The 14,792-nt window shown below is 37.3% G+C and overlaps 2 protein-coding genes across 4 annotated transcripts; both read right to left on the reverse strand.

Moving 5' to 3' along the window:
- Positions 1–848: 848 nt before the first annotated feature.
- On the reverse strand, positions 849–2,725 carry LOC149017392 (lysM domain-containing GPI-anchored protein 2-like). The gene is made up of 4 exons (XM_089154166.1): positions 1,661–2,725; positions 1,399–1,522; positions 1,140–1,312; positions 849–1,057 (listed from the first exon to the last, which is right to left on the reverse strand). Exons 1-4 carry the CDS (start codon positions 2,322–2,324, stop codon positions 942–944), a joined length of 1,077 nt encoding a protein of 358 aa, XP_089010292.1. The 5' UTR covers positions 2,325–2,725; the 3' UTR covers positions 849–941.
- A 1,247-nt stretch (positions 2,726–3,972) lies between these two features.
- Positions 3,973–11,979, reverse strand: LOC149017393 (uncharacterized). Of its 3 annotated transcripts, none has more exons than XM_089151744.1 (7): positions 11,615–11,979; positions 9,111–9,200; positions 8,712–8,792; positions 8,359–8,490; positions 5,590–5,808; positions 5,027–5,119; positions 3,973–4,250 (listed from the first exon to the last, which is right to left on the reverse strand). In XM_089151744.1, the coding sequence occupies exons 1-7, from the start codon at positions 11,810–11,812 to the stop codon at positions 4,089–4,091; spliced, it is 975 nt and encodes a 324-aa protein (XP_089007870.1). In that variant the 5' UTR covers positions 11,813–11,979; the 3' UTR covers positions 3,973–4,088. The 3 variants fall into 3 exon arrangements, with proteins under 3 accessions (XP_089007870.1, XP_089007871.1, XP_089007873.1); XM_089151745.1 differs by having other exon boundaries at positions 11,623–11,762; XM_089151747.1 differs by lacking the exon at positions 11,615–11,979 and adding an exon at positions 9,385–10,790.
- Between the last annotated feature and the right edge of the window lie 2,813 nt (positions 11,980–14,792).

The following is a 14,792-nucleotide window of genomic DNA, read 5'->3' on the forward strand; positions in this document are numbered from 1 at the left end:
TTCAAAATGTCTCTTAATTTTGCATAATTGTGTCTTTTCAGCAAATTCTTTTAAGTCATTATTTAATTATTTAATAATTTCTAAATTACCCTTAATCTACTATGACTTTACAATATTTGCCATCAATAAAATGGAATCCTATATTTTATCTTCTTCGTTACTCTATGAATTTCTTCTTACTCCATGAATTTCTTATTTTTATTTATTTTATATTATAAAATATATATTCATCATTTATTTTAAATAATTAAAGATTCTAATAGAAAATCGGGGCTGCAATTGGCTGTTTAACTTTGGTCCGCTTTCCCAACTATCTTCCCTATTCAATTATCACATGTTCAACCTCATTTCTGTGTTTTTTTTATTGAATCTTGCAGAAATTAAAATATTAATAAATTGGTTACGAGGTATTGGGTCCGTCATCAGCGCTACTCACGCCTTTTGGCCTTGATCGGTCTTCAACTTTTTTTGGTGATTAATCATCGTCATTAGTTTTTTTCTCGTTTATTATTTCCGTGCTTTTTTTATTTTTTCTTTCATGTTCCTCTTTGCTTCGTGTCTCTTTTATTCCCTAAATTGGTCGGGCTCGTTTATCGGTTTTGGGCGTTTTTTGTTACTTCGGTCCATCTTTACTCCATGAATTTTATCTTCTCTTTAATATTTTATGAATTTCATCCACCCCAATAACAAGATTCACAATCCAACTACAGATGTAAATTCCAAGACAAGGCGACACCTTGAATCATGTACAGTGAATCATACTTACAACAAGCCTAACATGACAGTAGATTACACCATGAATGGACATTAAGATTTGATTTATTTCAAAGCCACAATTGAAATGGACGTTTCTTGGGAAAAAACGAGTTCTATTATTCCGGAAGACAAAACTGTAGAGAAATTGGCAATTGCAGGGAGAATGGGAAATCATAAATTCTATACTAAGAAAGAAGACCAAAACAGAGCAAGCCCAAGTGAATGGTGACGAGCAGAACCCTCCAACTCAAACCCTGCGAACCCATCCTTGCTGGTGCATGATTGTTTTGGTTAGAAGTACCTGAAGTTTGTGTGGCAAATCAAATTAGATCAAACCATTCTAGCTAATAATACCGTACAAAGCAGAAAGAGAAAATGCTGACCTGAACAACTGTAGTTTCCAAGAGTTGTGAATATGTCTGTTGTGCGGTATCCAGCGTAAGTGCAGGTGGAGCAAGTCGATGTGGAGTTGCCAATGATAGAACCATCATGACATTGCATAGAAGGGCATTCAGTCAGATTCACTGATTGAACCCCAGATGGCTTGCATTGCAATCTATAGTAGTGATCAATAACATTAGAAGCAAAACAGTAAGATCAATTGTGTGATGCTGAGGAAGATAAAGCAGTAGAAAGACTTACGTGTAATTGTAATAAGCAGAATTGCAAGAGCACTGGACGCAGTGGTAAGCAGTTAAGGCATAAGTTCCATTTGGAACAAGCAAACCGTAATCTGCAGAACTTGAGTTGATCGAGGATGAACAAACTGTGGATATATATCAAATAAAAGCAGGGTTCGTTATATTCGAATCAAATCTAGAACTCTAGACAGCACTTGTCCATTAGATTAGAATCCTAATTCTTAAAATGGGGCAGAAGAAGAGGACACGCAGATTGAGCTAACCTTTGAGAGGAACGTCGATAACTTCGCCGGCGACGAGTTCGTTCGAGTTGGATAACCCGTTGAGATTCAACAAAGTCTTTGAATCGGTGCCATACTCGGCGGCGATTGCTTCCACGGAGCTCCCGTTAGTCACTACATGTCCATAATGAACGACCTTAGCTTCGTTCACCTCGTCGCAGCTGCAGGGGAGCGGAATCCATAGCTTCTGCCCAATTTCGATCAAATTTACGTTGGTGATATTGTTGACTTTTGCAATTTGCTGGTACGTCACCAACCCAGAATAAACATTCCTGGCGATGTGATCCAGTCCGTCTCCTGACACTACAGTGTAAATTGGAACCCTATTTGAGATTCCGGAACCGTTTGAGCAAGTACAGGGGAAGGGGATCTTGATGGTGGAGTTAGCTGCTACAACATCAGATAATTTGGTGGAGACTGGTAAGGAGTTTGCCCCAAGTAAATTGTAGGCGTCAGACACGGTGAAGAGGGTTGAGATGCCGGAGAGGGTTGTCTTGTTGGGAGAAACGTAATCGATCAGAGCGTTACATGTGCTTGTGCTGCTGCAGGTGAATCCTAGGTCTTCTGCTCCCGTCGATGGGACAATTAGAGCTGAGACCAAAGCCATGAGAGTGAACAGCACCAGTGATGAACTTCTCATCGCCATGGTTGTTTTGGCTTCTGCGTCTTCCTAGCTCTAGTAAACTGCTCTGTGATGTTAGGTTTTATAAAATTTAGAGTTCTAGTAAGTGGGTATGGTAAGTCTGGACAGGCTTTGTGCTGGAATTCAATATTGAACACTAAACAGTCACGTGGTCAGCAGAGAAAGAGAGTTTTGTCTGTGTGAAAAAGTTGAAAACTGGGATAACTGGAAAGATCACAGAGTCGCAGAACCAGAACAGCGAAGAAGAGTAGAGAAAGACCACTTTCTTTGACCTCATCCATGGAAAATTGTTAGTGCCATGACTTTGACTTCATCGCTGCCATATCATTCAATCCTTTACTGGAATCCGACAGAGCGCAATATGCGCAGTAGGAAGAAATATTCGCGCAATTATTTTAAATTGAATTTAGTTCGTACCAACATTTCAACTCAACTTTCTTTCTTTTATAATAAATTCCTGTTTGGGTCACCGGAGAGGACTCGTTTTGATTTCATCCATCCAACCCGTTCAGATTATATTTATCAGAAAACGCGTTCTTTGTCTTTTAAAAGCATGGAAAACCAGTGCTTTCAAGTTTCATCTTAAATGGTTACAGGGGAATTCCATGGATTGCCAGATTCGCTTCCAAGTTCAGGCAGGGTTCACACACAGAGACTGGCGAAGCAGTACAGGTAAGATGTTAAAGAGTAAATCAGTCAACCGTGCTATAAAGTGATGCTTCTCGTTTTCATAATATTTTAGAAAAACCCTTGACATAATATTTTCTAACTTCTAAGTGCATCCATGTTTCAACTTTCAACCTCATTAGTCTTTTCAGCCGCCGGTTTGTAATAAAACAAAGCATCTAACTCATACCAGAATCAGCTGTGAGTCTGTGACAAATCCGTAGATCCCATTCACACCCAAAACCTTATAATTTCCCTCGTTTGGATGGATCTGAGCTCTGGTTCTACAGTTCTTCAAGGCCGATTCCAAGTGATATGGAGTCCAATTCCTTGTTACTAGATAACTGATAATCAAAGTGTTGCAATCTCCAAGGTGAGGAGACTCTAGTAAAAAAAAAAAAACCCTAAAAAAACTATATTATCCTGATTTTTTTTCCTTCTCAATTAATGACTTAGATGCTATAATAATGTGACATGATGATCATGTGAATTGTGAAGACTCAGGTTTTTTTTTTTTGGATAAACCTCAGGTTAATGCATAAACTAATGGGAAGGTCAACATTGACCCAAGAACCTTCCATAAGATCAATAAAAAATGGAACCACGGAAGTAAAGTAAAGCTTTTCCCACTGATCACGCGATGTCTAATCACCCATGAATATTTCTTACACGTAATGATAAAATATTTTTCCAAAGAATAATGAGATATTAGTAAGAATAAATGACACGGCACATTTTACTAATAAACGTCTTGAAGAATTAGTTGACCAGGTAAACCGTGGACCATTCTTTCCAGCGTTGATCATTTATGGCAATTGATGCAGAAGAATATGCAACTTCACTGTGTCAAAACCTAAGTAACCAATCAATATCAAAGTAGGAAACCAAACTCAAGCAAATTCCCTTTTAATTTAAGCTAAATAAGATACACCTCTGGCTATTTCGAAATACTTTTTAAGTTTGAAGTAATTTATCTCTTGCCTGCTTCAAACAATGGTACGTATCAACATACCGAATCAATGATCAATCAGTCTGAACTGTAAAGCTACAGTGTTTTGACAATCACCAGTTCATTTTAAGCATTATTGTGCTATCACAATACTAGATGTTTTCCCCAGGTGGTAATTCAGCAAGTTTTGGAGGAGCATCAAGTACTCTTTCCATGTCAAAACGCACCTCAATGTTGCGGATGCTATAGCCAACTACCATAAGCCAATAAAGCAACCGGGCAAGTTCTGGTGCACTAGTCTCTGTTGCCGTTGTCTGCAACCATCATTAAAAAGTCATGAGCATGCAACCTGACCAAGTTATTTCAACGCAACAGAATTTCATGCAAAAGAATGATTGATTAGTGATATTTCCATAGTGATTGCATATATTTTATTTAAGAAAACTTTAATTGGTTTCATAAAATTACATCATGTTTAAGAAAATTATCAACCTTAAATCAAATTCTTAAATATCTTTTCCCCAACATTCTAGTTTTTTGTACTTCAGTGATCCAACTTCAGTAAACTCTTAAGCATCACATATTATTTTCTATTGCCCCTTTTTGATACCGACTCAGTCAACTGCATGAATAGGTTATTTCCCAACAATGCTTCCTTCAAAGTGGCATTTCATTTCAAGTGAATACTTCTTAAATTGTTCAATTCACTCCCCACCCAAGAAAGAACCTTCCATGATTACACCTTAAAAAGCACTTTTTTCATCTAAATTCCTATCCTTTCGAATTCTACTTGCACCTAGAATCTATTAGTATTCATTGCAATGATTAGGGGTTTCACCTACACAATAGAGAGGGTCTGAACTTACTTTAGAACCAGGCCCATTACTTTTATGGTTTTGGTTAACCCCTCATACTTAATCCCAGAGCACTTCCCTCTTCCAAGAATAGAATGTCTCATCATGGAATATCAACTTTATTAAGTCACTTAAATTTTAACCAAAACAGGAATGCAGAATGAAGAGCGGACAAGGTTAAATTTGGAAACGGCTGCTGCTGCAGACTTGAAAAAGATCTATGATGAATCACAAACCTTCATTAGGGCTGGATCTGAAACTGCCAAAAGTCGCTTTATAAATGTGTTCATAGCCAACATAACATCCTCTCCAGCACTATTCGTTAGCTCCTACATATGTGGCCACATAAGCAAATCATCAATACAGATTATAAATCAGAAAAGAACAAAGATGGCTGTATTTTGCTCAATTCAAAATCAACACAAGAAAATCAGAAATTCCTAAAAATTAAACTTTGAGCAGAATCAGGTAAAACACATTGAAGCAAGCAGAGAATTCAATCCGAAAATCAATTGCATCTTGCACTACAGGGAATCAGTCAGTACATCGGCTTGATTACCCTGCATAGCAGATTATCAAGCATGAATTTCCAGTTAATTCATCTCATTGAAGCTACAAGCATGTAAATGATGAAAAACGTGTTCATTCAATGATAGAAGGGCAAGAGAATTAGAAGAAGCATAAAAAGTCCAATTGGATAGCTGTGAAAACAAAATGAAGATGCATTTCACAAAGGAAAGATTTAGAAGACCAAAATAAATTTTTTCTTTAAAAAAAAAGAAGTGGTCAAAGTACATACTTTAAGATTTTGTGGCTCAAGGGATTTAAGATATTCCAACAGTTCATTCTGTCCATTGGAAGATCTCTTTCCTAACTGACGATTTAGCTCCTCAATTTCTCCTTCAAGTAACTCAATGTATTTGACGGCATCCATTTTTTCCAGACCAGAAACATGGTTCCACCTGATAACTTCACCTGTAACATTTTTCTGTGTACCTGGAGCATAATCTGGTGAATCCTGCAACGGTCACAGAGCTATGTTACCTAACAATTGAATTACCGAAAATAAAGGCACATACAAAGATATGCACCAGCTACACAGAATTTCAGTTACGAGAGGATAAGAATGGATATGCATGCAGATTTCTGAAATATTTGTTAATCTTTGTTGTACAAAGTTCTGCACCAGGTAATAAAATTTCATGAAATATTTCAGTTTCCAGAAGCCTCGAAATGAAACAAGGGTCGACATTATAGGTTACCAGATTCAGACCGCAATTTTGTTTTACTTCATTTTGAAATATCAGTGGTGTTTTGGTGAACAAAAGAATTAGAAAGCAACATTATAATAAATAAGCATTTCAACCAAAATGAATCCGAATTTTGACACATTTTAAGAGTTTCAACAATCTCAACAGGAAGAAGAAAAGCTCCCCTTATGAAGAAAATATTTATGTGATACGTAACATACAGTCATGAGTCATGTACCATGTAATGCTATTGATGATTATGAAGTACTTTCCAATATTATGTTTTTCATTCCCAGTGCACATTTTGATTGTCATACAGTAATTTTGTGTGTTCCGCAATAAAATTATGTGTAGAACAAGATAATCAATAAAATATCAGCCAAACTATCATTTCAGATATTTAATTCTAAAATCTGACAGTTTGATTATGCTTACAGATACTTTATTAGGGTTTTATAGATGTTTTAAACTAAAAAATGAACACCATTTGACCACTGAAATGTACTAGGCTTCAGTCAAGTTTGACCAAAATCCAAAATATATATTCTGCACCTTGCAGCCAAATCCCATCTCTAGCACCAATTTTCACATCCTTGTCCAAAACCCAGTCCCATTATGAATATGAAAATGAAATAAAAACTCCAGCAAAATCAAATGAAAATGAAATCAAAACTCAGCAAACCCATTCTCCCACTTCCCCTTTTAGAGAAAGCTAGCATCCAACTTGACCTGTACAAGGGAAAACTCAAGAACTTGCTCAAAAAAGTTCCCTTTATTGTCACTAGAATCCTAGATGTAGTGAAATTACTGATTAAGTGAAAACAAACATGTGGCAGTACATGAGAGAGCCCCACTCATAGAAAAGGTCAAACCTATTACATGGTACAACTTTTGCCCCAAATAAGTACGGAAACTAGCCCAAACCAGACCTGAAACTTCAATAAAATTATGAAACTGCCATGCGTAAAATGAATATAGAAGTTCCAAGTGTCATCTTTCCAAGGTTAAGCCACTTCTTATCCTCATTTTTGTGATAAAATTCCATGTGAGGAAGATGTTGGGCCCTCCATCACATTGACCTGCCTACCATAAGGCAGGCTGTAATCTTTTGACCTTACACTCATAAGTAACCACTTAGATTTTCCAAAACCTACGAAGGCAAATATGGAGAACCTATAGAATGGTAACTTGGAGGATTCCATAGAAAAATGGGTGGGAGGGAGTTGAATATATGAAACAAATAAGGAGTTAAATATATGAAACAAATAAACGGGTGCTCAAAGGCAATTGCCACAAGAATGAAAAAAATGATCATCAGTAAGCCAGCAACATTTCTATGGAAGAGGACTCACAACCCACCCAAGAACATTAGTGGCTTATTTAACCACAGCTAGCTAATATAGCCTAAAGGACCATCTCCCCGATGCACATATGATGCTCTACAAATAAATGGAAAGTAAAATTTCCATTGCCCAACCTGACTTTAAAAGAAGATCTACTCACTCCCTCCACACAAAAAAAATGTCACTTGGAGTCCCATCCTGTCCAGCCAACACACACTTATGCCAAGTCCAGGGTAGAAAGTTCACAGTAATATAAAAAAAATTTAAAAAAAAAAAAAAAAAAAAGGTAAAAGACATAATTCAAATACATCAGAGACATAATTTACCTTTTTCTCTAGTTTGGTTCAAAGGCCACATTCCCTCCACTCCCTCACCCTTTGGAGATCCCTCAACCTAGCCCTACACAATCTTTCCTCATAAGTCGCCACATCCTTGCCAATCCAAGTTGTATCCTCTGTAGGAACAGTGTTGAAGACCTTGACCACCTCTTTTTCTCCTGCCCCTACTCCAGATCTATCTGGAGTTTAGCCCTTGCTTCTATTTGGCCTAGATCGAGACGTGCTTGTGGTTTTGCTCGAGATTGGAACTAGATCCTGAGAACTTTCTCTGGCTCCTCGATTTGTGACCAAGTGAGGAAGCTAGTCTTTGCTGCTGTTGTTCATCACTTGTGGTGGGAACGCAACATGAGAAGATGGACTTCCAAATCTAGATCCCAAATCTTGATTTGGAATGCCATCTATTTTGATATTTTTTCTAGGCTATCTTCTATCCCCACCCCCCACCCCCCCCCCCCACCCCTGTTTTTGACTCTCCAAGGAATAGGTTGATTGTTAGTTCCTGGAGTCTTAGATCCCCTCTTTAGTCGCTCCCTTGACTGCTTGCTTTGTCTTCCCCCCTTTTTTCCTTCCCTCTTTATATTTCACTTTGGTTCCAGTTCTTTAATATAATCATTTATTCATCCAAAAAAAAAATTACCTTTTTCTCCTGTATGTCAGGAAGAGCAACCTGCTCTAAACTCTGTTGCAATTCCAGACGATACTGTGCATTTCTAAACATGTAACCAGTCATCATAATACTGTACATGAGCTGTGCAAGATTTTCAGCAACCTGAATCAAAAAGCCAAGTGCTTCACAATTATAACATGCTGAAAGTCAATGTACAGAGTATACATATCATAGATAGGAGTAGGAATAGGTGTAGGCATGTGTGTATGAGATTTTAACCCCCAGAAATATGTCTGTGTGTGTGATAGAGAGAGAGAGAGAGAGAGAGAGAGAGAGAGAGAGAAAAACAGAACAGTCAGTCAAACATGTTGTAATAAGCTTACTGTGGTAACTGTTATTGCAAAGAATTGTGGGGGAAGTGTTCCAATCATATTGGTAACTGTCTGTCGCATCGCATCAACCACCTACAGCAGTATCCACAAGAATCATTTCAGCAAGAGAAACCCAGAACGTAAAAGTAAGCACATATAATCTGAGACAACAAGTTGCTTTATATGAAGCAGTAAGATGGATAACTATCAGATGAGGGGAACAGGGAAAAAGTTCCTCATGATTTGGAATTTGGATGGTACAGCTTCTATTTGTTTTTCAAATGGTTTCTGTGATTCTAAATGCAAGGTAGTCCAATATGTTCATAGGAAAGGACTGCATCCATGGCATTGCTGAACAAAGAAAAGTATGCAAAGATAACCATAAAGACCCAATGAGTATAGATATTAAACCTGCTGTGGTGCTCTTTTCACAAACAATTCCATGAATTCTGGCTGCACATTTTTAACATACTCCAACAGAATTTCTCTCCGACTCTTTGGCTGGTCACATAACAAAAATGCTCATGACTCCAGACATCAATAATAAAACCTTTTCAGTTGAATGATAGTCAAGTGATGATTAAAGAAAAATTAATGTCATGGCAGCTGCTTGATTCCAGTTTTGAAGAACAATTCTTGACACTGTCATGACCAATAAGCTAAAGTAAGAAAAATAAACACTCACCAATGCATGACTGGCTAGAGATTAGTATGCTATCAACAGAAGTGCCTTTTGATATTCTGTCTCCAATTGATTGAGACACTTTTTATGAATATCCATAACTTTTCTTTTTGGGGTCTGTGGAAGGTAAGATACAACAAAAAAAACTTAAGATAATGCATGCAAGACAAGGTCATATGGAGCAAGGGGCAGTCACTGTTGCTCAAGGCTTGTCATGGAAATGGTTTTTTCCACTTGATTGATTCTTTTGTCCCTTTTGTTTCGGGTTCCTCTTTTCTTTTTTTCAGTAAATCAAAAACATTCAAGATGGGGTTCCTTCGTGTATGCTTCTTACTGATGATGTCGTTTCGGTAGATGAGATACAAGGAGGATTATTACTAAGTTAGAGCTATGGAGAGCAACTTAGGAATCAAAAGTATTAAAGATAAGTACAACGAAAATGAAATATTTAGTATGCAACTTTGGTTGTGATCAGATGGATGATGAGGTGGTTAAACTTGATGTAAAAGAAATTCCACAAAGCAATAATTTTAGGAACCTTAGCACAATTATGAACAAGGAAAGTGATATAGAGGATGATATTTTCCAGAGAATTACAATGGAATGGATGAAGCGGATAGGTGTGTCTAGGTTTTAGTGTGATCTATTTCTTTAAAGCTCAAAGAAAATTCTATAGGATTGTTATATGACCAGGCATGACGATACTTGCCGAGTGATAGGTTGTTAAGAAGTACCATATAGATAAACCCAGTGTAGCAAAAATAACGATACTTAGATGGATGAGAGGCAAAACTAAGAAGGCTAAACTAAGGAATAATCATATTAGAGTTCGTCTAGAAGTAACTCTAATATATAATAAGCTATAAGAAAGTCAATTGAGGTAGCACGGCCACCTTCGAAGGAAGGCCTTAAATGCCCATGTACAGATGAATGATTTAATCCAGATAGAAGGAACTTAAGGAGCCAGGGGTAAACCTAAAATAAATTTCAAAGTGGAGAGAAAGGATATGCATGGGTTAAGCCTTGTACCTAATATGGTCTCAAATACAACTGACTGGAACATCGACCCCATTTAGTGTTGTTGTTGTTGTTGTTGTTGTTGATAAAATCAAAAAACAGATAGGAGTATAAGGACAAAAGCTTTGGATTCAAGCATCAAAACACCAAGGTGTGGAATTTGACCAAACTTTATACATGCATTGGACAAGGTCGTCCAGGCCAGGCTATGGGCAAGCCCAAGAGAATCCCTATAAAAGAGGTCGTAAACATAGCGTACACAACACATATCCATATGATCCTAAGAGGTAGTCACCGCACCAGGTAAACAAAATCTGAATTCTCCCACCAAATTGGCAGGTTTCACATTAGACCTTGGGCGACGGATGTCAGAGGGCAAACTTCCACTAGGGTGGCGGCAGCATAACAGTACCCTGCAAACCAAAAGTGCCAACAAGTAGACCAATCATTCCGATGAACTGAGAATGTAAACAGCATCAAAGGGGAGACAGCAGTGGCTCCAACAAGTCTTGTACAGCTCAATGAGGAGGTCAAACAGTTTGGTGGTAAAGGGCCATGTGCGGGTAGGACACCAGAAAAAACTACCGCCCACATACAAGATTCTATGGAGGTTAAGGTTGAAATCGAAGGCAAAGGACAGTCTAAAGACAAGACGACCAATAAATAAGTTTGATTGATTCATACTTTTTATTGCCATGGAGATCAATTTTCCTTTTTAACTTTTCTCCTCACAAGTGAAACTGATTCAAATCTTTGCAAGAAAATTATTAAAACAGAAAGCTCTAGCCCGTTACTAGGATAAGAGAAACGAAAATAGTGACAAGCCTAGCTGAGAACGCACGGGTATTCTAAAGCAACATAAGAAAATGCTCATCTCAGAGGACTAAGGGTTTGAAAGAAACCTATACCATTCCGTGGCTTCAAGCTCATAAAGAAAGAAACGTTTGAAAACGACGTAGTGACAGAACAGAAGGAGTGTATGTGTATCAACCATTCTGCCTATGATGGGATGGGTTTCAGGAAGAAGCCTAAAAGGGTATCCACAAAAATTCGAGACAGAGCAGGTGAAAGTAGAAAATTTTGTTCTTCCCTCGATAATTCCACTAAAAAATTAATACAACAAGTTCCAATTCATCCACGATCAAATGAGGCGCTAAGAAAGATGCGGATAACGAAACAAACAAATAAATCGATTAGAGATAATAAGAGGAAGTACCAGAGTACCGTTAGGGGTTTTCGAGTCACCGTCTCCGGAATTTTTGCCATCGGAGGAAAGAGCACGAGTTCTCAAAACACATTTTCTAGTGGCCTTTCCAGGGAACCTGAGTGAAGAAATTAAGCGATAACGAGATGAGAATATAAGTGACGGTGGAGACGGTGATGTTGAGGTTGTCTTCACTGCCAACGAAAACATTGGAGGCCCAGAGAATCTACGTGAATTGCTTCCTCCTGATAAGATTCAGTAGGTTATATTCCTCTCCTAATGCTTCACGTTAATCTCCATTACACATTAGAGTGCTGGACTCGTTACGGAGAGAATCCGGACGGAGAAAACCATTTAAGCGAAAGGCAATACCAACGTGCCCCGTGCAGTGTAAATTGAATTGACGATGTATGATCGTTTTCATAATCCATGGCTTCACAGTTCGCTACGTGTTTCATTTTAAGTGGATAAAATCATAATTGACCCCATTTATGTACGGTCAAATGAAATTTCAAAAAAATTGTACCATGTAATCAAAAAATGATCCAACGGTTGAAAATCAAAAGTTATATGTACTTGTAAATAAAGCATTTTTATTTTACATTCAATATTTAATTTATATTTTAATTTACAAAATAAATCCTTGGATCTATCCAATCCCAAAGCCCCTATTTCTCAAGCCTTAGGGGATTCTTCCATTCTCTAGTCGGATATAAAAGTTGCGATGCAAGCGTGACGGATCTTCAAATGGATTCTGAATTGTAAACCGAAAAGAAGTTGCTATAGGGTTTTAGAACATCCACCATCTCAAAGCCTGAAGGGTAATATGATTTTGAAACCATCTAATTGGGGTTGAAATCTAAAGCGAGGAGCAAAAGGTCTTTGCAATGGGAAGCCCAGGTCTTGATATGCGCATCTTGGGCTGAAGTCATCGGAGAAGAAGCCAGATCCAATGTGCTGAAAGAACACCCGAAGGTTTATATAGGAGAGATATATATATTTCACACATATTTTTTTCCATATTATAAAAATAAAAAAAAAAAAAAAAAAAAAAAAACAGCCCCCCCCCCCCCCCCCCCCCCCCCTTCATTTTTTTATTTATAAACAAACCAACCCTAATTGCTTCACCACAACCCCCCAAAAAAAGGGGGGAAAAGGATTTTTGGAATGGGTAGATAAGGGTGTCATGGTTAAAACCGCCGCCGCCCGCGCCAAATCGGACGGTTTTTACCATACCGAATTTGGAATTGGCGACGGTAGGAAGGCATCCGCGGTAAATCCGCCGCCGCCGCCGTTCCATTCCGTACCATATCCGTAGATATTACCCTTTTAAAGTTTAAACTCTAAACTTATGCGAGGTCACGCTTCACTTCAAGAATCGAGGACAAAGTCACAAGATAGAGAACACCCGTGTTGGAGCATAGAGAGTGATATTATATAATGCTTGAGGTAAGTAACTAATCAAATGTTATAGATCTAATTAATTATTAACTACCCTTTCTTATTCGTTTGAAACGTGGACATGGACTGTAGTCAAGTAACTCGGAGTAGACATAGTCGAAGGGGCAATGGAATAGACAGAAATCTAGTGAATGAATTGAAAGTCTTGAGAGAAGAATTCCCTCTCCCTTAGTTGACAAGCAAAGCAGAAAATAATGGATAGATTTAATGATTGCTCTTTATGGGTTTTTGTAGATCATGGCAATGTTGCTGAGCTCAAGCATTTCAGCAGCTTTAGCAATTGCATATTAGCATATGTGGCTTCTTCCACCATCACATATCTAGACTTTAAAAAGCAAGAACTGTTCCCATATAAAAACCCATTACAAGTGACAAAACAAGAAGAAGATGGCAACAGAGAAGCAAGACAATGCCGTAACAAAACCGCACCGTATACCGAACCGTGCCGTTTTCCATCCGATTTTGAGACCGTTTTCATACCGCCGTTTTTAAATTACCGTTTTCATACCGTATCGTATAAATATGGGACGGATGGTTATGGTTTGAGGTTTTCAAATTCAATACCGTACCCCTTGGGTAGATCCAAGGGCTTATTTTGTAAATTAAAAAAAAAAAAAACAATCTTGAATGTAAAAATAAAAAGTTTTATTTACAAATACATCCACTATTTGATTTTCAACCGTTGAAACATTTGATGTAAAAATAAAAAAAAATTTTGTTATTATTATAGGAGCCATAGCGAGGGATGGAAACCCAATATGGTGGTTTTTTGGGATTGTGAATGATGGCAAGCTTCTTTGTGTTAGAACGGGCTATACATCCTTCACCTATCTTGAAGAAGTTCTAGTCATTCCTTATATTCTAGCTTCCATACAATATATATCTCTACAGTTAAGAGTTTAGTGTGTGATCTCTCCTTATGGTCTTTGGGAATACTTACTAGTTAAACGGAGAGGCTTCTAACCTCTATACCTCTCCCATTTTTTGTTATATATTGTGAATATTATTGACTATGATGCATTGCCTTGGTGTTTGGGTTAGATAGGGCCTTATGTAATGAGTTGGGGACTTGACACTCACACCTAATGGTCAGTTCTTGTTGTCAAGTCTCTGTTAAGATTCAATCTCGTCTGATTGATTCCACAAAAAACCCTTTGCTTGTTGTTGGTTTGTACTCTTGTTGTCTTTTGTTATAATAAATAATAATAAATAAAATCTTTGCGTTTTTTTTGGGGGGGATGGTGGATTGGTAGCAAAGCGATTTTCCTTGGTATTTGTAAATGCTTAAAAAATGTATGAGTGTATGAGGTATGACGCTATACGTTTTAAATATTTAATAACTGACAGAGTGACATTGATAGGTAAAAAGTAAGTTGATTGTTTCCCTAAAACATCAAACATTATATTTAAAAAATATATAAAATAATATATGGTAAGACGATTAGTCAAATCATACTCATATATATAATATATAAATATGCATATATAATCAAATTTATATATAATATATAACATAAATATATATTATAAATATGTAAACGTTAGTGATGACTTGACACAAACGTTTTAAAATATTAAAAGTAATGCTTAATAGTCAAATCACGTCTCTCACTCATCAAGTCAGGTAAGAGATGTCAATTTTTTTATTTTTTAATAATTTTGTGGTCTTACATGAACCACGTGTGTGGTTCAGGTGGTTCAAAATGTATTACTGTTCATCTTATTTCAT

The sequence above is a fragment of the Hakea prostrata genome, chromosome 4 (assembly GCF_041222555.1).
Source record: "Hakea prostrata isolate BN-2017 chromosome 4, UWA_Hpros_2, whole genome shotgun sequence".
In the NCBI taxonomy this organism is placed as follows: domain Eukaryota; kingdom Viridiplantae; phylum Streptophyta; class Magnoliopsida; order Proteales; family Proteaceae; genus Hakea; species Hakea prostrata.

What these genes read in the sequence shown, in the direction of transcription:
- LOC149017392 (XM_089154166.1), bottom strand. Translation starts at nt 2,324, where the DNA reads ATGGCGATGAGAAGTTCATCACTGGTGCTGTTCACTCTCATGGCTTTG. An exon ending in TCTGCTTATTACAATTACAC is followed by an intron (nt 1,313 to 1,398) that starts GTAAGTCTTTCT and finishes TCACTACTATAG; the next exon opens with ATTGCAATGCAAGCCATCTG. An exon ending in TGGAAACTACAGTTGTTCAG is followed by an intron (nt 1,058 to 1,139) that starts GTCAGCATTTTC and finishes CACAAACTTCAG; the next exon opens with GTACTTCTAACCAAAACAAT.
- LOC149017393 (XM_089151744.1), bottom strand. Translation starts at nt 11,812, where the DNA reads ATGTTTTCGTTGGCAGTGAAGACAACCTCAACATCACCGTCTCCACCG. An exon ending in AAACCCCTAACGGTACTCTG is followed by an intron (nt 9,201 to 11,614) that starts GTACTTCCTCTT and finishes TTATGTGACCAG; the next exon opens with CCAAAGAGTCGGAGAGAAAT. An exon ending in TTGAGCCACAAAATCTTAAA is followed by an intron (nt 5,120 to 5,589) that starts GTATGTACTTTG and finishes CCACATATGTAG; the next exon opens with GAGCTAACGAATAGTGCTGG.